This window comes from Boleophthalmus pectinirostris, unplaced genomic scaffold (assembly GCF_026225935.1).
Source record: "Boleophthalmus pectinirostris isolate CB_2022bp ecotype Guang Dong unplaced genomic scaffold, ASM2622593v1 HiC_scaffold_10, whole genome shotgun sequence".
NCBI classification, from domain to species: domain Eukaryota; kingdom Metazoa; phylum Chordata; class Actinopteri; order Gobiiformes; family Gobiidae; genus Boleophthalmus; species Boleophthalmus pectinirostris.
The window spans coordinates 32065900-32088326 of record NW_026570971.1 but is presented as its reverse complement, the minus strand read 5'-3'; the positions used below and the strand labels follow the sequence as shown (position 1 = coordinate 32088326).

General features: G+C 42.3%; 1 protein-coding gene across 1 annotated transcript in view; it reads left to right on the top strand.

The window, feature by feature from the left end:
* Positions 1–22427, top strand: part of LOC110153085 (neuronal PAS domain-containing protein 3) — a 268760-nt gene that overhangs the window by 56587 nt on the left and 189746 nt on the right. Inside the window, 1 exon segment of the mRNA XM_055161442.1 lies at positions 18975–19070. Coding sequence (XP_055017417.1) covers positions 18975–19070 — 96 coding nt within the window.

Sequence of the window (22427 nt, the reverse complement as noted above, 5' to 3'; positions counted from 1 at the left end):
AGCCCTGGGTTAGATCCACTGGTGTTTGTAAAGTTGAGTCAAAATGTATGATTCTGCCTGGACAGGTCCCTAATCCTACTAATGAAACTACTGCATATCAGGTTTGTCAAGTTGCTGTGAACAGTTTTGTAATAATCTTATCATATCTAATCATAAGGAGAGTGTGAAGAATCCCTCAGTCGTCCAGGTAGAATCCATCGCGAGGAGAAAATTCAGTTTGTCGACTGGACAAAAGTTAATTTGTTTGAAGACGTTTCTCAGCTCATCCAAACTGCTTCTTGGGTTCTGGTCAGACGCTGGTGAACACTTTCTTATATCTGTCTGCAGGAGGAGCTAACTACACTGAAACTAACACACACTTGTTTACAGTTTCTGTTTGTTAGTTGGGTCTATTGACCTGTACAGGGTGTGGGGTCTAATTAGCAGAACAATTCAGACAGATATAAGGAAGTGTCCACCAGCGTCTGACCAGAACTGAAGAAGCAGCTTGAATAGGAGGGGTTCAGTCACGTGATCACGATGATGCGCGAATTTCAGGTGGAGGGCAGGAAGTGAAGACAAACATGACAAACACGGCTCTGGACTAGGGATGGGCATTCGATGAAATTTTCTTAATCGATCGTCGAGAGAATTAACGATTGATTATCGATTAATCATTAACGTTTTTATATTAAAATGATCATTATTATTAGTCTGCACTACTAATCTGCATAAATAAATTCAACTTAACGACATATAAACCGTAACGACTCTAGAGCCACATCAGCTGTTTGACATTATAATGTGTTTAATTCAGTTTTGCGCAAATCTCACAGAAACAAAACTTAAAACCGCATCGCTAATTTGCATAAACTCAGCGAAGATAAAACTCCAGCTCTTGTGTCGCTGATGCGGTTAAATTTCTGTCAGATTAAAGGACATGACTCAGGTGAATACAGGTCAGTGTGACCAGATTTGTGTTTGTCAAAACCAGGACACCGTACGGGGGGAGGGAGGTGGGGACTTGTCATCCACATTGAGCGACTCTCACCTGGCAAAGCTTTTTCCCACTGGACACAGAAACATATGAGCTGCTTTATACACTGTGCACATGGACTCACACTTGTCCCGACTGGAACGGAAAGTGTGGAATTTCTTGTACAAGTCATCATTAAATATGCATTTGCGCTACGTTGCAGGCGGACTGACTGTTTGTGTCTCGCTCCTTCTGATGCAGAGACACATGTACAGACCTGTTTGGTCACGCTACACACAGCAACCTGCATTCGGTTTGTCGATTAAAATTTACGTAATCGATGAAATTCTTAATGATCAATTATCGATTAATCGACTACTCATGCCCATCCCTAGTTCTGGAGAACACAGATATGGAGAAGAGTTCTTATTGTCAGGATTTAGAGCCAGTAGCAAGACAAAAGTACGAGCAGTTAGTCGACAAATATATTGGGTGTGACCCTGATCTTATTGAAAATGAGAGAATTTTCAACCGAAGTAAAAGATTTGCCGACAATCGAGGCAGAGGAGATCACGAACTATTTAGCTCTTCAGACATCGTTCTACACCAGACAACAGATGAAGGCAAAGTACAAAAGTTTGGAGACATAGACCTTTTTGTGTGAGTGGATGGGTCCTCAACCTTGGTGCAAAACGCCTAAATGCTGATTATGGTTTGGTCTTGGCCGGGGTGAGTGTTTCTCTTATTTTATGTGTATAGACGTTATGGGAAAAACTGCAGTGTATCGGCAGTGACCTCTATCTGAACTATTTAATGTCAACAAATGTTCGTTAGTCGTTAATGATTCGTTTATGTTTAGGTAAACCACAAAAAAACAATTTATCTTTGTAACAAACCTTTGATCGAAGTGGTCACTACAGACACGAGCATTAGCGGATTCTGCTCCTCCCGACCTCAGACAGGTTTATAATCCACTTTTTACAGCGTTGTTCTGTCGGCTTTTCCCATTTCTGACCTTTGTGGACGACTATATTCAGTACTCTAAAAAAAAAATCTCTTTTCTTTCTCTCGGTTAGAACGATTGACAAACGGCACACGTGCCGTAAACTCCACAACAACACATCATAAGGTCACGTGGTTGGACTGCATTTGATCCCTTTTTTTACCATGTCAGTTTCACTTCCTGTCCTCCGTCTGATGTCCCTGTGACATCCTGGTTTCTTGACTTAATCTTACAAATGTGCAAGAGCAAAAATTATATATTTTATACAACAAGAAACAACAAACATCCATGAGATTGTAATGTGTTAAATTCAGCTTTGACACATTTGTTTACATTTTACAGAAACAAAACTTAAAACCACATGACTCATTTACATAAACCACAAGCACTGAAAAAAAAAAACAGCTGCTCCTCGTGCCGCTGAGTCAGTTCAGCTTCTGTCGCTTTCTACAAAATGGGGGTATTTTGCAAAACTGATTTTTTTTTTTTTTTTTTATGTCAGAAATTATGTTTTCCCTCTCCTCTCTCTCGTTCCCTCTCTCCTCCCTCTTGCTTTCTTCTCCCTCTCTTCCTCTCCTCTCTCACACACTCCTCTCTTTCTTGCTGTGTATTGGACCTAAACATATTTCCTTCTCTTTTCCTCTTCTCCCTCCCTCCCTCTCTCCCTCTCTCTCTCTCTCCCTCCCTCCCTCCCTCTTGTTGTAGTAGGACTAAATCTTTCTCTCTCTCCATCTCTCTCTCCCTCTCTGTCTCTCTCCATCTCTCTCTCCCTCTCTGTCTCTCTCCCTCTCTCTCCGTCTCTCTCTCTCTCTCTCTCTCTCTCTCTCTCTCCGTCCCTCTCTCTCCCTCTCTCTCTTGTTGTATTGGAGTAAATCAGTTTTGACAGAGAATATTGTCCTTGTAACAGAGAGCAGAGCAAACCTCACAGTCTGTGCACAGTCACTCAGCACAAGTCCTGCTGCCATCTGCCTTAGTCCTGGTGTAGACCTGGTTTAGTCCTGGTTTAATCCGGTTTTAGTCCTGTTTTAGTCCTGGTTTAGTCCTGTTTTAGTCCTTGTTTAGTCCTAGTTTAGTCCTGGTTTTTTCCTGTTTTAGTTCTGGTTTAGTCCTGGTTCTGTTTTTTTAGTCTGTTTGTTTTAGTCCTGTTTAGTCCTGGTTTAGTTGTTTTAGTCCTGGTTTAGTTTAGTCCTGGTTTAGTTCTAGTTTTTAGTCCTGGTTTAGTCCTGGTTTAGTCCTTTTTAGTCCTGGTTTTCTGTTTAGTCCTGGTTTAGTCCTGGTTTAGTTTTAGTCCTGGTTTAGTTTTAGTCTGGTTTAGTCCTGTTTAGTTCTGTTTTTAGTCCTTTAGTCCTGGTTTAGTCCTGGTTTAGTTCTGTTTTAGTTCTGTTTTAGTCCTGGTTTAGTTCTGTTTTAGTCCTGGTTTAGTCCTGTTTTAGTCCTGGTTTAGTCCTGTTTTAGTCCTGGTTTAGTCCTTTAGTCTGTTTAGTTCTGGTTTAGTCCTGTTTAGTTAGGTTTAGTCCTGGTTTAGTCCTGGTTTTAGTCCTGTTTAGTCCTGGTTTAGTTCCTGGTTTAGTTCTGTTTTAGTCCTGGTTTAGTTTTAGTCCTGGTTTAGTCCTGGTTTAGTCTGGTTTTAGTTCTGGTTTAGTCCTGGTTTAGTCCTGGTTTAGTCCTGGTTTAGTCCTGGTTTAGTCCTGGTTTAGTCCTGGTTTAGTCCTGGTTTAGTCCTGGTTTAGTCCTGGTTTAGTCCTGGTTTAGTCCTGGTTTAGTCCTGGTTTAGTCCTGGTTTAGTCCTGTCCTGGTTTAGTCCTGGTTTAGTCCTGGTTTAGTCCTGGTTTAGTCCTGGTTTAGTCCTGGTTTTAGTCCTGGTTTAGTCCTGGTTTAGTCCTGGTTTAGTCCTGGTTTAGTCCTGGTTTAGTCCTGGTTTAGTCCTGGTTTAGTCCTGGTTTAGTCCTGGTTTAGTTCTCTAAATAATGGAGTTAGTTTGAGACTTTTATTTGACCTTATGAAACATTATTGTTCCTGAAACAGAATAAAGAGAATATTTTAAACTTTTAAATGTATTTTTTATTTTTGTGAGAGTCGAGTGAAGGACGACCGAGCGCTGTTCTCTAGAGCTCCCGTCAAAGAGAGACAGACCTCAAAAATACACTCCTCTTTTTGTCTAGCTCCCCCCCCCCTCTCTCTCTCTCTCTCTCTCTCTCTCTCTCTCTCTTTCTCTTTAGTTTTTTCTTCTCTCCCTCATTCCCTCGTTCTCTCTCCTTTCCTCTCTCCCCGTCTCTTCGCTCCCTCTTTTTTGACTTTCTCTTCTTTCCGTCTCTCTCCTCTGACTCGTCTTTCTTTCTCTCTATCTCTCTCTATTTCTGTTTCTATCCCTCCATCTCTCTCCCCATCTCATTTGTTTACGCCGCAAACTCCTCTTTCTTTCCGCTTTACTGTCTTTCTTTCTCTCTTCCCCTGCCTCACTCCCCATCTCTCTTTCTCTTTCTCTCTCATGTTGTGGTAGTCTCTCCTTTTTCTCCCTCCTCTCTCCTTTCCTTCTTTCTCTCTAGAGTCTTGGCGGTGTTTCTCTCTCTTTCTGTTCTTTCTTCTCCTCTCCTCTTCTCTCTTCTCCCTCCTCTATCTCCCACCCACTCTCTCTCTCTCTCTCTCTCTCTCTCTTGGGGTCGTGCGTCCTTCTCTCTCCTCTTTCTCCCTATCTCCTTCCTCTCTTCTTTCCTTCTTTCTCTCGAGTCTTGGTAGTGTTTCTCTCTCTTTCTCTTCTTTCTTCTCCTCTCTTCTTCTCTCTTCTCCCTCCTCTATCTCCCACCCACTCTCTCTCTGTTTCTCTCTCTCTCTCTCTCTCTCTCTCTCTCTCTCTCTCTCTGACTTTTTCTCCTTCACTTTTCACACTTTAAGTTAAAATATTTTGAAAACTTGAGTGACACAGGAGACGAAACAGAGCGCAGCGCCGACTCTCCCTCCTCTCCTCTCTCTCTCTCTATTTCATGTAGCTCTACTTCTTCCCCTCCGTCTCCTTCTCTCTCTCTCCTTCTCTCGGTTTTCTCTCATACTGTGCTGGTGCGTCTGACTTTCTCTCCTCTTTCTCCTTCTCGGTCTCTAACTTCTCTTTCTCTTTCTGTTGTTGAGTTGATACATTTAAGTTTCTCTCCCTCCCTCCTCTCTCTCTCCTTCCACTCCCTCTTTCCTCTCCCTCCTCCCTTTCCTCTTCTTCTTCCTCTTGCCTCCTTCCCTCCCTTCCTTCTTTCCTCCCTTCCACTCCCTCCCAACCTGCCTCCTCCCACCTCTCTCTTCTTCCTCTTGTCTTCTCTCTCTCTCCCCTCTCCTTTCCTCTTCTCCTTCCTCCCTTCCTCCTTCCTCACACCTCTCTCTACTTCCTTGTCTTTTCTCTCTCTCCTCTCCCTCCCTTCAACTCCCTCCTCTCCTCTCCTCTCCTCCCTGCCTCCCTCCCTCCTTTCCTCTCTCCTCACACCTCCTCTCTTCTTCCTCTTGTCTTCTCACTCTCTCTCCTCTCCCTCCCTTCAAATCTCTCCTCTCTCCTTCCTCTCTCCTCTTCCTTCCCATCACTCTCTCCTGTCTTTCTTCTCTCTCCTCTCCCTCCTCCCTTTCTTCTTCTCCTCCTTCCTCTTGCCTTCTTCTCTCTTCTTCTCTCTCCACACACCTCTTTTTCTTCAAGTCTTCTTACTCTCTCTCCTTTCCCTCCGTTCAACTCTCTCCTCTCTCTTTCCTCCTTCCTCTCTCTCTCCTCTCCCTTCCTGTTACTCTCTACTCTCTCTTTCCTCTCTCTCCACTTCTCCTTCCTTTTGCCTCCCTCCCTCCTTTCCTCCCTCCTCACACCTCTCTTCTTCCTCTTGTCTTCTCTTCTCTCCTCCCTCCCTTCAACTCTCTCTTTCCTCCTTCCTCCCTCCTCTCTCTCTCCTCTCCCTTCCCTCTTCTCCTTCCTCTTGCCTTCTTCCCTCCTCACACCTCCTCTCTTCTTCCTCTTGTCTTCTCTCTCTCTCTCTCCTTTCCCTCCCTTCCACTCTCTCCTCTCTCTTTCCTCTTTCTCCTCTCTTCTCACAATCCTCTCTCCTCCCTCGCCTCTCCCTCCTCTTTATTCTCTACTCCCTCCTCCCTCCTCTCCTCTCTCTCGTCTCCTCTTCCCCCTCTCCCTCGTCGTCTCGGTGCATTTGACTTTTTCAGTTTCAACATTTTGAGAGTTGAGCGAGGCGCGGGGACGACTCAGAGCGCGACAGAGAGACGACAGAGAGACGCTCGGAGCTCGGCGCTCTCTCTCTCTGCCGCTCACATGTGGGAAACTTTAAACGTGACTTTGATTTCAACTGGAGGATTCTGCCCAAGTTTAACTCAGAAAAGTAGAAGACAAAATACAACTGTAAAAAACTAGAGCACACTCGTCTCCAGGTGTGTGAGTCAAACGCCTCTCCCACCTCCACAGACTGGAAACAAGTGGACCCACAGAGTTCAGCTCCAGTCAAATGAAGCTCATCGAGGCTGCGGTTATACGAGCGAATTTGGAGCCAGTTTAATATTCGGAATAGAAACTGATTTACAGACAAAACAGTGAAATAAAAACACCAGGATCATGTAGAGCGAGTTAAGACAAAAGTGACGAATCTGACACCAGCAGTCACAGCAAAAACTGGAGGGTTAAAAAAAAAGGGTTATTTTAACAATTTGAAAGTTAAATGGAGGTTGAGTTGGGGTTATTTGCCAGAGTTGATATGGATAAAGTTAACTTCCCCTATTGTTAATTCAACTTCCGTTAGTGTTAATTCAACTTTTCTTAGTGTTAATTCAACTTCCCCTAGTGTTACATAATTTCATCTTAAATTAACTCAAATAAAGAGTAAAAATAAAACACCTGTGTGTGTTGTTCAGCTAAATCCGGATAACCCTACAAAGTGTTACCTGTTTACGTTCAAATCATTAATATAACTCTTGATTTCAGAGTTAAACAGAAACTTTGGTCCAGTGTTAGTTAATTAACATTTCCAAAAAATGTTAAATTAACTCTAGAACAGATTGGACTTGTATAAACCCCGAGAAAACGTTCAAATTGATTCTGTGAGAGTCAATTTTAAAACTCCACTTTTTGCTGTGTACTGAGAAACAGGCGATGGTTTTTCAATAGAAAGTGAATTGGAGCCAGAGTTGATGGAGCCAGAAGTGCACCCATGCTCACTTCCTGTTTGGAACATGATGGGAAATGTGTTACTATGCTCAGTACAGATATATTTTACTATAAGAAGCTCTTGAGGTCAAATAAATCCTCTGTGTTCAGTCTGCTGCTGATTATGACGTGTTTTATTATCTGAGAATCAGGAAGTGCATGTTAGCATCATGGTGAATGATTAGGATGCTCTGAATGCATAAGGTAAGTGAGGAATAACTTTAGATTCCTCACTTTTTAAATGATCTACTTCTGTTTTTCACATTTTTAAGACTGTTGAGTTTGGACGTTCTTCCTGTGTCCTGTTATTCTGATTTTGTCTATCAGCCTAAATCCTGCACAGTAGCCCTCCAGACCTCCTCCAGACCAGGATCAGGACCAGGATCCAGACTAGGATCATAACCAGATCTGGAGAAGGTCTGTTTTTGTTTGTTTGAAGCAGAACATTTTTATTTTCTTGTGACTGAGACGAGACGAGAGAAACATGAAACACAGGGACAGCAGGAGGGAGAACAACAAAAACAACTTTATCAACCAGGACTGAACCAGGACTAAACCAGGACTAAATCAGTATTAAACCAGAACTAAACCAGGAATTAAACCAGGACTAAACCAGGTCTAAACCAGGACTAAACCAGGACTAAACCAGGACTAAACCAGGATTGAACTAGGACTGAACCAGGTCTAAACCAGGTCTAAAAGGTCTAAACCAGGACTAAACAGGACTGAACCAGGTCTAAAACAGGACTAAACCAGGTTTAAATCAGGACTAAACCAGGATTGAACAGGTCTAAACCAGGTCTAAACCAGGTCTAAACCAGGACTAAACCAGGACTGAACCAGGTCTAAACCAGGTCTAAACCAGGTCTAAACCAGGTCTAAACCAGGACTAAACCAGGTTAAACAGGACTAAAACCAGGACTAAACCAGGACTAAACCAGGTAAACCAGGATTAAACCAGGTCTAAACCAGGACTAAACCAGGTTTAAATCAGGACTAAACCAGGACTGAACCAGGAACCAGGTCTAAACCAGGTCTAAACCAGGTCTAAACCAGGACTAAACCAGGACTGAACCAGGTCTAAACCAGGAACTAAACCAGGACTAAACCAGGACTTAAACCAGGACTAACAGGTCTAAACCAGGTCTAAACCAGGACTGAACCAGGTCTAAACCAGGTCTAAACCAGGTCTAAACCAGGTCTAAACCAGGTCTGAAACCAGGACTAAACCAGGACTAAACCAGGTCTAAACCAGGTCTAACCACTAAACCAGGACTAAACCAGGTTTAAATCAGGACTAAACCAGGATTGAACAGGTCTAAACCAGGTCTAAACCAGGTAAACCAGGACTGAACCAGGACTAAACCAGGTCTAAACCAGGTCTAAACCAGGTCTAAACCAGGACTAAACAGGACTAAACAGGTCTAAACAGGACTAAATCAGGACTAAACCAGGACTAAACCAGGACTGAACCAAGTCTAAACCAGGACTTAACTACACCAGGACTCAACTAGGACTAAACCAGTTTAAAACCATGTCTCTCTCTTTCTCTCTTTCTGTCTCTCCTGGGGAGCGTTTGATTCGTCTCTTCTCTTGTTTGACATGTTCACTGCAGCGCTCACATGTCCCAGCTCCTCGAACGCACCGCCAGCCAAAACAGAGTGTTTAAACGCATCGCGACTTCTTGTTTAGATCTGATTTAGTCCTGGTTTAGCTCCAGCTGACTTCTAGTTGAGTTCTAGTTTAGTCCTGGTTTATGGTTTGGTCCTGGTTTAGTCCTTTTTTAGTCCTGGTTCAGTTTTGGTTTAGTCCTGGTTTGATTCTGATTCAGTCTTGGTTGTTGTGAGCTCCGTGCTGCTTCCCTGGCAAATCTAATCATGTCTCTGTATTTGTTTTTTTTTAATCTTTTTTTTTTTTCTTCATAAGCAATCAGATTTGCTTTGTCACAGATGGACTATCCTGATTGGCTAATACACCTGTCAATCACGCCCATCCCATCACACCATGCATCAATCTGTATTTTTATTTCAGTTATTTTCAAGACTAAAATGTCGACCCGATCTCTCTCCTTTTTGTCTAGAATCAGATTTTAATGGAAGTCTAAAATCCTGTTAATATTCTGTTAAAAACCAGTTTAAATCCAGTTAAAATCCAGTTGAGATCCAGTTGAGATGGTGTTCAAACGGCGCAGTGTGAGTGGGTGCTGTGTGTGTCTGTGTTGGAGGATCAGAGCAGGTTTACTTAAGCTGCAGCTCAAATGAACAGATCATATTTAATCTTCATTTGGATTAAAGCTCCGTCTGAACTCATCACTTTCGCTGGACCAGAGACTCGTCCAGGTTTAATGCCTCTCTCATAAAACTGAGGACAACAGGCGGTGCGGAAATCTCTGTTGTTTTATTTTATTGATCAGTTATTTTTCAATTCACTTTTTTCATAATATGGATTTGGACCTATTCTGCAAAACGGACTTTTTAGAGCTTTTAACCTTGTTATAGTAGTTTCCTTCTCAGTGACCCTCTGAAGTCGTATTTAAAGTGATTGATGCACGTTTGACTAATCTTTATTCTCTTGTATTCAAGACGTTATACACTGCAAAAGAAAACCCAAAACATGCTTCATATTCTCCAGGAAGAACAGTTGATAGTCAAGGTCAATTAAAAACAATCAATCAATGAACCTGCCCAGGGACGACAAGTGGAAATTAACACTGGATCTACAACCTGGTACATACATCTCTCCTGTTAAAGTTCATGTAAATTGTGCACTGTCCCTGTCTCAATAAATAAATAAATATCTAAATAAATAACTAAATAAGTAAATAAATAAATAAACCAAAATGTAGCTGTCAAGTTAAGATCACTTGAGTTAAGAAAGTTTTATCAGGATTTGATTAAATTTCACTTGACAAGTAAAATAATCTGCCAGTGGAACAAGACTGTTTATACTTAAAGTATGAAACTACATCTTGTTACACTTAGAAAAAAAAAAAAAAGTAAAAAATTATTTGCACTTAATAAGAAGCAAAATCTAATGTTGCATTGTTGAATTATGAAAAACACATTTATTCCACTGGTAGATCATTTAACTTGCCAAGTTGAGTTGACTCAAATGAAGTCAAATGTTCTTAATTTAAGTCATTTAAACTTATATAGATATTGTTTTTTTCCCAGCGTAGTTCTGATCTACCCCTGTTTTCACTTGATTGATTGATTGATTTTTTCATATAGCGCCTTTCAAGATCCCCAAAGAGCTTTACAGTTCATTATTCAGTCACTCCACACTCAGTGGTGGTAAACTACTATTGTAGCCACAGCTGCCCTAGGGCAGACTGACAAGTGCAGTAATGGTCCCAGTCCTGGTCTGGTCCCAGTCTCAGTCCCAGTCTGGTCTGGTCTCAATTCTGGTCTCAGTCCCGGTCTGGTCCCGGACCTGGTTCAGTCCTGGTTCAGTCTGGCATCGCAGTCACGGAAGTCACGTAAACGGGAAATGGTCGTTATCAGTTTTTTCCATTTTTCATTGAAACACAAAATCGAAAACTGAAAAAACGAATCGCCTGTTTTTGTCATTTTGGTTTTGGAGACAAATAATGAAGAAAATGGTTGTTTTTTAGTTTTCTTATTTTTGGTTTTATAATGAAAAACGAATGAACGAATGATACACGGATTAAGGATGTCGTCTTTTTCGGTGTTTGCTTTTGTGCGTTTGTTCACCAGCAGACAGTTTGCCAACATTGCTGTCGCAGCATGGCAGGTGCAGTATGGGCCGGGGTTTGTGGTGATGTGTGCATCACCCGAGGGTCTGAACTGAGGACAAAATGTCAAAAATGAGGACGCATAACAGAGGTCAGGACAGAAAGCTCTAAACCCGGACTGGACATGTACCACCCAAACCGTTACACGCCCACTGTGACGTCCACACTTCTGTTTCTATCTTTGATTTTCTTCTGTGATACACGCAGGATCCAGCAGCGTCGTGTTCTCATTTTGGTACAAACAGTGTTGGGGAGTAACAGATTACATGTACCAGTGTTATGTAATCAGAGTACAAATTATGAGTAACTGTATTCAGTTACAGTTACTGTTTCAGTGAGTGGTAATTGGATTACAGTTACTTTGTTGAAATAAATGGATTACACAGAGGGATTTTCCTGTTTTCACATTTTGGGCTATATCCCCTTTTTTTCTTTTTTTTTTTCTGTAATTCCACTCATTGCCGGAAACTAAACTAGATCTAAACCAGGTCTAAACCAGGACTAAAACCAGGTCAAAACTAGATCTAAGCTAGAGCTAAACCAGGACTAAACCAGGACTAAGACCAGGTCTAAACTAGCTCTAAACTAGATCTAAACCAGGTCTAAAACCAGGTCTAAACCAAGACTAAACCAGGACTAAAACCAGATCTAAAACAGGTCAAAAACTAGGACTAAACCAGGTCTAAACCAGGTCTAAACCATCCTAGTCTTTGCTTCTCTACAGCAAATCAAGTAATCAGATTATGTTACCCACTTTAAATAACCTCATGGATTACGTTACAAACTACATTTTGGGGTGTGTAATCTGTAATCTGTAATCTGTAATATGTAGGAGGATACATTTTAAAAGTCACCTTCCCAACACTGGGTACAAATGAATAAAAATACTGCTCTAGTGACACATTGGACACCACAGTTTTCTAACTCGGAAATCAGCAAACGTTTTTCTTTTAAGTCATTTCAGATGAACATTGTGATTGAAAATGTCCACATTCCATCATAATGATCCGCGGGTGTCACAGATCATTTTAAAGCGACACAGGCTCTGGAGTTGTGCTTCACGAGCTCCTCTGGCTCCACTCGTGCTTCCTGTTCCCTCACATGTGTATCTCCTTCGTTTGACCTTTGTTTTCCCTCTGCACTTTAGCGCTGAATAATGTGTGCTAAATCTGTTAGCGTTAGCCCCATTAGCATTAGCCCCATTAGCGTTAGCCCCATTAGCGTTAGCCCCATTAGCTCAGCGTGGGGTCCTAATGTGAGCTGTCGGTTAAATGGATGAGAGGACATTAGGAGCAGGTTCGGAGCTAAACTAGAGAAACAACACGAACACACTCATTTATGAAACGGCTTTCTGCTGCACAGGCCTTTGGAGCTTTCCACCGTGTTCCTCTAACGTCATCAGAGACACGCCGGAAGAGCTTTTACATGTCGTCCGCACATGTTGGAGTCTCCAGTCGTTTCTCTCGGGCTCTTCACAAACCTGATGTGATGTGCAGTAGTTTCATTGCATGCTCATTGTGTTGTGACAGAGCTACGAAGGGGGAGTGACTTAGCATAGAGAGCAAAGGGAGGGGAGACGATAACAAATATAGCCGCAAGTGGCAATGATCGGCCCTCGAGCGCGCCTACACCTCGTCCCGCGAACGCGGCACCCCACAAACACGTGCCCCGCAAACGCCGCATGCCGCAAACGCGCTCCCCACAAACGACGCACCCCGCAAACACGCGCCCTGCAAACGCTGTGCCTCGCAAAACACCGCGCTGCTCACTAACCCTAATAACCCAAAGCTTAAACCTAATCCTAGTCCATAATCTTCACCATAGCCCCAACCCTAGCCCTAACTCTTAACCTAACCCTGCGTTTTACATCATTTTTGCATGTATTTATTAAAACAAACAGGCCTGGTTGCAATATACATTTTGCCAAGATGCATCTGGCTACAAAATAATTTTTTTCTACACAAACTTTGTGTAAGGACGTCCCATTGGCAAGGGCAGATTTTGTGCTTGTTGCCATAGCAACACCATGTAAATGGGGTGTGGGCATCATTGAGTTTTTTAATGGAGACCATGTAACAAATGTGTATACCAAATTTTATGTATCTATGACAAATAAAACGTTATGGTTCTATTCAAATTTTCTAGGGGGCACTAAACCCGGACTAAAACCAGATCAAACCGGATGAAAACCAGATCAAACGAGGTCAAAATCAAGATTCCATCATCACCGTGGCGATGTCTTGTGTCAGCCAATCAGCTAACAGCATGGAGATTCTATGTAACATTCCATATGGGACATCATGTGACCTTTATAAGGCACCAACACTTCTGGCACCAAACACAACTTCTCAAGACACTGTTGAAGACGCACACAACCATGGACAGCTCGTACACTTTCTCCTCCAAACCCTGGCACCTCTATACACTAGAGGATGACGCCCACCTCTACGACGAGGACTTCAACCTGGAGGCTCTGCTCTGCCCCACACCATCAGGCGGCGTTCAGAAGCCAGCGGAGACCCAGGTGTCTCCCGACATCCAGGACTCCTCAAAGTTTGAGGAAAGAAGTCCGGTCCAGGAACTTCCACCCCTGGAGGACAGCGCTCTGGTCAGAGAGCTGCGCGTAGAGCTGGAGCGGACAAGGGCCCAGCTTAAGACTGAGGGGAAGATGGCCAAAGAAAAGGCCTTGGAGCTCACTAATGCTCTTCAGGAGAAAGACAAGCAACTCCAAGAAGAGGTTAGAGCACATAAGAGGCTCCAGTACCTGTACCAATCTAAAGTACAGGAAAACGAGCACTTAAAACAAAAGCTCAACTCCAATGACGTCACAGAAAAGTCTGCTGAAAAAGACTTGGGTTGCAAAAACTTACTTCTACTCTCCAAAAGAAGGAAAAGGAACTCCAAGATTTAGAGAACACACATACGAAGATCCGCGTCCTGTACAATGTTAAAGTACAGGAGCACGTGCAACTCAGGCAAGAGTTTGCCAACTTCAAAAAAGTCAGTGAAAAAACAAATGAAAAAGACTCTGAGTTGAAAGAGGTCAAAGCCAACCTCCTGACAAAACAGAAAGAGCTGGAAAATGAGGTGAGTGCGTATAAAGACTTAAGATGTCTCTACAACAAGTCGGCGGCAGACAAAGTAGAGCTCAAACAAGAGCTGTTCAACGCCAAGAAAGTGAATGAGAAGTTGAAAGAACAACTTAAACAACTTACATTAAAGACTGAAACTACTTGTAACGATGTTGGTGGAGATCAAACCACCAATGAAAACGAGAAACTGTCCAGGAGGCTGCAGGAGCTGACTGCTGAACTTTATTCAACACGAGAGGAGCTGCGTCTCCTGAAACGTCATCGTGATCGTGAAAGATCCAGCTGCCCAAAAGGAGCGGCCGTAGTGGAGCAGCAGTGGAGGAGGCTCAGGCATCAACAGCACTAGAGCCTCCACCTCCAAACATCACACTTTACACACAGGAATAAAAAAATAACAACAAATATTTAAATGTGTGCTTTGACCTTTATTTAGTTTTTAATCATGTTTTATTGTTTTGGTTTTTGCACATAGTTTAATTCACATGCCAGTCATATGACATACTGCAGTGGCTTGTTTTTTATGCAGAAATTGGTAAAGTGAATGTACCAAAAATAATATAATACATCAGGGGTTTTCAGAGTGAATGCCTCCCCTTAGAGTAGAAGTAAAAACACCTGAGCCCAATAAACCAGGACTAAACCAGGACTAAACCAGGACTAAACCAGGTATAAACCAGTACTAATCTTGGATTTGAGAGAGAGAGGGAGAACCCCGAGCAGAGGTCTGTGTGGGACAGAATTTTCAGTCCTGCTTCCTCCCGCAAAGAATTATAATTTTCATTCCCTCTCCCGCCCACATCTGTGATATTTGTCCCGTTCCTGCCCACAAATCTTAACCTCTATCAAACACGGAGAAGGGAAAGGAATTGTCTAACATGTGCACAAGATTAGAGCACGTCCGCAAGTTTAGGCTCCTTAAAATGTTTTGATTAAAGCCAAATCAAATATCCAGCACAAATGATGTATGATAGACAAACATGAATCATTTGTATTTTTTACTTTACACTTACATTTAGTTTGCAGGACTGCAGTTTATCATCCCACCTGCCCGCTCCTGCATTGTGCAGTTTCACTCCCTCCCGTGTCCGCAGTGAACTTTAAACATGTGTCCACTGTTTTGCGTTGGGACCCGCTGGAGGCCCGAGGGAGGCCCAAGGGAGAGCAGGGTGTCCACAAAGCACCACTGGACAACGGCTGCGCTTAACTCTGTGAGGCACGGAGCTCTCCATCCATCCTTTCACCTGCGCTCACCCGACGGTCTAGACGGGCGCACCTCCGGGCCTGTCCACACACTCAGTCTTGGTTCAGTTCGGGTTTAATCCTAGTTTAGTCCTGTTTTAGTCATGTTTTAGTCCTAGTTCAGTCCGGGTTCAGTCCTGTTTTAGTCCTGTTGTAGTCCTATGTCAGTCTGGTTTTAGTCCTAGTTCAGTCCTGTTTTTTCCTCCTGGTTCAGTCCTGGTTTAATGCTATTTTAAGCCTGTTTTAGGCCTAGTTCAGTCCTGTTTTAGTCCTAATTGTGAAATAAAACCTTATTTTTACATACGAATTTTCTAGGGGGCGCTATTGCACCCATCTTTCTTACATCAGTCTGTTCAGGGTCGGGGTGTAAACACACAATTAAAATTTGTGTGAAATTGGCCAAAGTTTGTGCGACTTGTCAGTTTTACCAATGGAATAACATGGAGAGGTTATGTCATCGCTATGGCAACGCCATCAAAAATATGACATGGGTGTCATGGACTTTTGGATCAGGATGCCAAAATGGAATTTTGTGCAAAATTTCAGACATTTTTCAATAGCTATTTGGGAACAATTCTCTTTTTCTCCAATATTAAATTTTGCTTCAATCTATGTTGACCATATTTTAAAGATTTGCACATAGAAGGAATCGGTGCATGGCTGTGGATCGCAGCAGCGTAAGTGTAAGAGTATGCTCGTGTGGTACTCCTGCCATCATAAACAGTTTCCTTCATTTGTTCTGAGTTACGCGTCCACACTGTTTTACCTCGTGTCTTTTCCTGCTGCGGCGTGTGGGATAAGCTTTGACTTATATATACACCGCAACAGGTGAATATGACATGGGCACCAATTAAATCTTGCATGACACTAAATAAGTATAATAATAATTATTATAATTATAATTATAATAATATAAACTAAACTAAACTAAACCAAACTATATTGCCGAAAGTGGACTCGCCTCTCCACAGATATGACCTGTAACTTGGTTTATTGGCATTATCTGCTTGTCTCCATGGAGATAGGTTTTATGCCACATTGTTATTGGTTATTGAAGGAGGTAGCAGACTCTGTACCTTTAAGTATCCTTTGAGATGTACCGACGTATTTCAGAATGATGAGAAATTAGAATTGTTACCATAGCGATTAACAATTTAAAACCAAGTCTGATATCTTTTGTCTGGGAAAATCCTCAACATGTTGCATAAGTGAAACCTGTAATATTTTTCATTCACGCGAGAATGACGTGTGCCTTTGAGCTTGGACGCCATTTTAAGGAGCATCCACAGTTCTGGTTTGATCAGTACAAGTTTTTCTTGCGTCTTACACCTGCAGCTTCATCTGAAATGTGCAGATTTTCTTTTGCTCCAGCTTCATTCACAAACTTTTACAGTGGTCACGTTTTACAGAATGGTCTCATGGGTTGTGTTTGTCTGAGACGACAGCGCTCTGTGGGGCAGAGCCTGTGTCCTGTGCAAATGGCAACAGCTCTGTCACTGCAAAGATCTGCTCTAATCCAATCTGTTTACCTCCAACAGACCTACGGGCAATTTCTGTACATTTGTCCTCACCTGGATTTTTTTCTTAATTTTGATATTAAAACTCCACCTTTGAAGTGTTATACGTCCTTTCTCATTACAGCCTGTTATTTCACAATGTGCTGCTGGAGTTTTGTCATATGGCTGAAATTAAAGATATAGGACCAGAAATATACAAACACACACAAAAACAGCAAATACAATTCACACTCTTTCATAGAAAACACACAGCAAACATGTATAAACAACTTTTTGGACATAAAAAATCCTTAATTTAGGACATCTGTAAGTAAACTAAAAAAATCCTTATTGCTTCAAAACAAAAACAAAAAGTGTAGACTTTCCTGGTGCCAGTCATGGAAACAACTCGTGTCAGGTCCAGGGCGCAGAGTCACATCACTTCCTGTATTTCCGTTTTTTTTTTTTTTTTTAACATTTCGATTTGTAAATTTTGACTAAAATAAACCTTTCAAATAAAAATAGCAAGGGATGTGCAATTACACAGACTAAGATGCATAATTTGACATTTATTTGAGAAATAAATGCACTTAGAGCGACTTTTTTAATTGTTCTGAACACAGACGCTCAGAGCATCGACCATTTTGACTCACTTCACTCTTTGGCAAAGTTTGAGCCAATCAAAATGGATGGAGTGCATGAGTTTGGTGGAAAACAAATTTCCACACTTGTTTTCCCAACGTCATCACGCAGCGTGTGATGTAGGATAATGCTGGAAATATGCCACAATAAGCTGTAGCTGTCAGCTTTTCAATGAAAAAAAAAGTTTCTATCTTTCATGATTGTAAAGTTCTACACGTTTATATAAAACATGTAAAACAGACATGTCGGTGTGGAAGGGTTAAAGGTTCTATATTACACAAAACTGACTCTTGTGAGCTTTAAGTCATGTTAGAATGTTGTTTCCTCCTCAAAAACAGAAACAGTTTTGTTTCATTTACACATGTTTGAGTTACTCTTTATTATTAGTCTGTCTACATCTCCAAAGCTCAAAATGCTCTGCTCCACCTTGTGATGTCATGTAGTGGCCTAGTTTTCAAGTAAACAACTCCTTTTATCTTTAGTTCAGTAGAGATTGGTAATTCCACGGCAGAAATCATGAATCACCAATGGGATTCATGGAGTTTAAAAACACAGTGGAGCATTTCCTGTACTACTACATGACATCACAAGGTGGAACAGTGTTTTCAGTTTGGGAGAAGGTTTGTGTGTTAAAGATGTGTGAGTGAAACAAAACACAACTCCACGTCTGTTTGTGATTACAGCATACATCCCAAAAGTGTCATCTAGGCCGTTTAAAGTAACGACCAACTAAATAATAAAATAAATCCATCTAAAAATGAACTGATCAGAAGCAAAACGACGTTCACATTTTCTATGAACTTCACATTTACACAGTGTCAGAGTTTAATGTCACTCACAAACAAAGCCAAAAAGAATAAAACACATGATTTTCACGACACAATATTTGTTCACATCTGTGTATTTTTGTCAAGTTCTCCTCCCTCCTCTTTCCTCTCCTTGCTCCTCTACTCTTCCTCTCTTTTATTCCTCCTCTTCTTTGACTATCACACTCTCCCCCTCATCTTCTCTCTCTCTTCTCTTCTCTTCTCTTCTCGTTCTTCTCGTTTCTCCTCTGTTTCCTCCCCATGTCATCCTCCTCTCTCCTGTCTCTCCTCTTTCTCTTCCATTCTCTCTCTCCTCTCTCCTCCCATGTCGTCTCCTCTGTCTCCTTTGTCATCTTCTCTCATCCATTCTTTCCTCTCCTCTCCTCTTCTCTCTGTCCTCTCTCTTTACCCTTCTCCCCATCTCTCCTCTTCTCTCTGTCCTTTCTCTTTACCCTTCTCCCCATCTCTCCTCCTCTCTCTGTCCTCTCTCTTTACCCTTCTCCCCATCTCTCCTCCTCTCCTCTCCTCTTCTCTCTGTCCTCTCTCTTTACCCTTCTCCCCATCTCTCCTTCTCTCCTCTTCTCTCTATCCTCTCTCTTTACCCTTCTCCCCATCTCTCCTCCTCTCCTCTCCTCTTCTCTCTATCCTCTGTCTTTACCCTTCTCCCCATCTCCTCTCCTCTTCCTTTTCTCTTTCTCTCCCCTCTTCCATTCCTTCTCTCCTCCTCTACTCCTTCCGCTCCTCTCTTCTCTCTCTTCCCTCTCTTTCTCTCTCTCTTTCTGCATATACAGTGTTATTGACGGCCCCCTCTCTCTCACAGCGACCCCTACTGGGAGCGAGGTGCCAGTGCGGGCAGCTGCTCCGCCCCTCGACCCAAGACTCTGCAGCTGGGACAGCAGCACACCTCGTCTCCATGGTAACAAACTATGCAACAAACAAACAGTAATAATAGTACTACAGTAAAGTGGAGGATGATTTTTTCTAGATGTGTACTTCTCTGAATGTTCCTACGTTGGTAACAGCTCCAGTTTTGTCCAAATGAAAGCGTCTGTGTCTAGTTCAAGTGCAAATCTTCACAGCGTTCAGCTCCAGTCAAATGAAGCTCATCGAGGCTGTGGTTATAGGAGACGACCTCGGGGAAAGAAGGCACCTGATTGGTCTGTTATTAATCTTGATTTAGGGACAGAATAGTGAAATAAAAACACCAGGAACAAACAGAGCTGGACATTTAAAAACCAAAATGACAAGACTCACTGTAGAGAGAGAGGGGTGATGTTTTTTCAGTAAAGCTGAGTCGATGCCACGTTCACTTCCTGTTTGGAACAGTACAGTCTACAGTCTGGTATAATCTTGTGTTTTTTTCTATTGTGAACATAAACTGTACAAAAAAGCAAGTGTGACGTCACCCATAGTGTTCATCACCACTTTAATGAAGCTGAGGAGAGAATCCATGGGTGTTAGACCAGGCTTTAGTCCTGGTTTAGTCCTGGTTTAGTCTTGGTTTAGCCCTGGTTTAGTCCTGGTTTAGTCCTGGTTTAGTCTTGGTTTAGTCCTGGTTTAGTTCTAATTAAGTCCTAGTTTAGTCCTGGTTTAGTCTTGGTTTAGTCCTGGTTTAGTTTTGGTTTAGTCCTGGTTTAGTCTTGGTTTAGTCCTGGTTTAGTTCTAATTAAGTCCTAGTTTAGTCCTGGTTTAGTCTTGGTTTAGTCCTGGTTTAGTCCTGGTTTAGTTTTGGTTTAGTCCTGGTTTAGTCTTGGTTTAATCCTGGTTTAGTCCTGGTTTAGTCTTGTTTTAGTCCTGTTTTAGTCTTGGTTTGCCCTGGTTTAGCCCTGGTTTAATCCTGGTTTAATCCTGGTTTAATCCTGGTTTAATCCTGGTTTAGTATTGATTTAGTCCTGATTTTAGTTGTGTTTTAAGCCTGGTTTTAGGGGGGTTCACTCTTTCGTGGCCCTGCACCGGTCCATGACCCGGGCTCTGGGGACCCCTGGTGTATAGAATAATTATATAAACAAATGAAAAAAAAAAGAACTTTACAGACCTGAATCATAAGGGGCCCACATTACACTATTTTCAGTTCTATTTTATAATGTTGTCTAATGTTTCCTCATCACAAACAGACCTGGACTTGTGGTTTTGTTTCATTCACAAATGTTTAACACATAAACCCTGCACATTTAGACTGAGTTCTTTCTCTCTCCACCTTGTGGTGGCTGTACGGAGGCTGAGTGGTTAATACTCATGCTTTACAACAAAAACGTTCTAGGTTGGAGGACTTTGTGTGTGGAGTTTGTATTTTCTCCCTGTGTCTGGGTGGGTTTCCTCTGGGCACATAGGTCAGTGACTTCAGGATGTAAATGACCATGTGTAGATGCCCAGCTAATGGAGGTCAAATAAATATCAATAAATAAACATCATGTGTCATACAAGAAGTGCTCCACTGTGTTTTAAAAGTGTTACTGAAACATGTGTGAATGAAACAAAACACAGGTTCAGCTCTGTTTGTGACGGGGTAACAACATTCTAACATGATGTACATAAAACCCCCAGGAGTCAGTTATGTGTAATATAGGAAGTGTTATTGTATTTTCCCCACTATATGGGCGCTCTGGATTATAAACCGCACTGTCATTAAATTTGAACTTTTTTCACAAATAAACCGCACCAGACTTTAAAGGAAACCCAACAGTGTGATGGGTGAGTGGTTTTGTTTGTTTGTTCGTTCACGGTGACTCTGGGCTTTGTTCAGTTGTGGCGTGTAGGGAGGGTGTGTCTGGGACCAACGGATTGTCGGCGTGTTCACAGTGACTCAGTTGTTCAGTTGTGTCTAGAAGTGGCACATTGCACTCACTTTTTTGGTTCATTCCTCCGTTCTGTTCCTCGTCGGCGTGGAGTGATGAGTGTGTCTGTGGGTGTGTTTGGTTGTGCGGTCACTGTCTGCTCCGTGTGTGTTTGCGTGTGCTGCGGGTGTTGTGGCTTTGTAGTTTACTGGATTCGTGTATAGGGCGCTCTGGATTGTGTGTTGTTTTTTGATGGGGTCAGAGCAGGGGTGTGCAATACGTCGATCCCGATCTACCAGTACTCGTCTCGGACTTGTGTTTGGACTCGGTCTTGTCTCTCACTCGAGGTCTGACACTCAACAAGTGTGATCATATTTCATTACGGCCGCTGCTGTTGGCAATAAACTTGTTTGGTTTGGTAAATGTGCAGAGGCTGGTAAATATCACTGCAAAACCACAAAAGAATGCAACTCCAGTTTGGAACTTTAAAAAACAGGTTTAAAAATCTTCCTTCACTTTTTTCACAGTTTTGTGTAAAAAGCCAGAGGAAGTTCTCTTAAAGAAGAGGTTCTCAAACTGTGGGTGAGGGTCCAAGGTAGGTCATTAGGTCGATCATTTTGACTTGGTCATTTTGTAAGTAGCTCACATGCTGAAAAAGTGTGAGCAGCCCTGGGTTAGAGGCTTAAGAGTGCGCCCTATAACCCGGAAAATACGCTAAGTTTGTCAGTTTTCCTTTTTCTTATGACGCTTGCTGTAATTTTGCATTTTACCTTCAAAACATGGACTTTTCCCTGATTTTGTAAATGATAAATAGTACATTTCTCACAATCATCATGTGTTGAAATGCAGGTCAGTCCTCTTCACCTCCTCTCATCCTCTGTTTTTCTCTGAAGCGTTTGTGGAGCGTTTGGCAGATCCGTCCATTGTTGTTTTCCGGGTTTCATTTGTGTATTTGTATTGTTTGATGTGGTTTGGAGATAAGCTCTGGCTGAGTTTGGGCTCATTTGACTCGGGCTTATCTGAACCGGGATCAGACGAGCTGCTCCCAGAGGTCAGGCCTGTACAGAGGGCGGCCATTTTGTTTGTTTGTTTGTTTGTTTGTCTGAAGTGAGTAAACAACAGGACCTCGGGGGAATGTGTGTGATGGAAGAGCAGAGAGGCTGATGTGGGATTATCTAGAGGCCGTCGTTTTATATTCATATTGTTCATGGATGTAGATTTACAGCTTTAAATCTTGTGTTTTACATTTGTACACCTCAGCTTTGAAATTATAAATACTGAACCAAGACTAGACCAGACTAGACCTGGACTAAACCAGGACTAAACCAGGACCACATCTAAACCAGGACTAAACTCAGACTAAACCTGGACTGAACCAGGACTAAAACAGGACTAAATCAAGACTAAACCAGGACTAAACTAAAACTAAATGAGGACTAGACCTGGACATTAAATAAAGAAGAACTAACCCAAGACTAAACCAGGACTAAACCAGGACT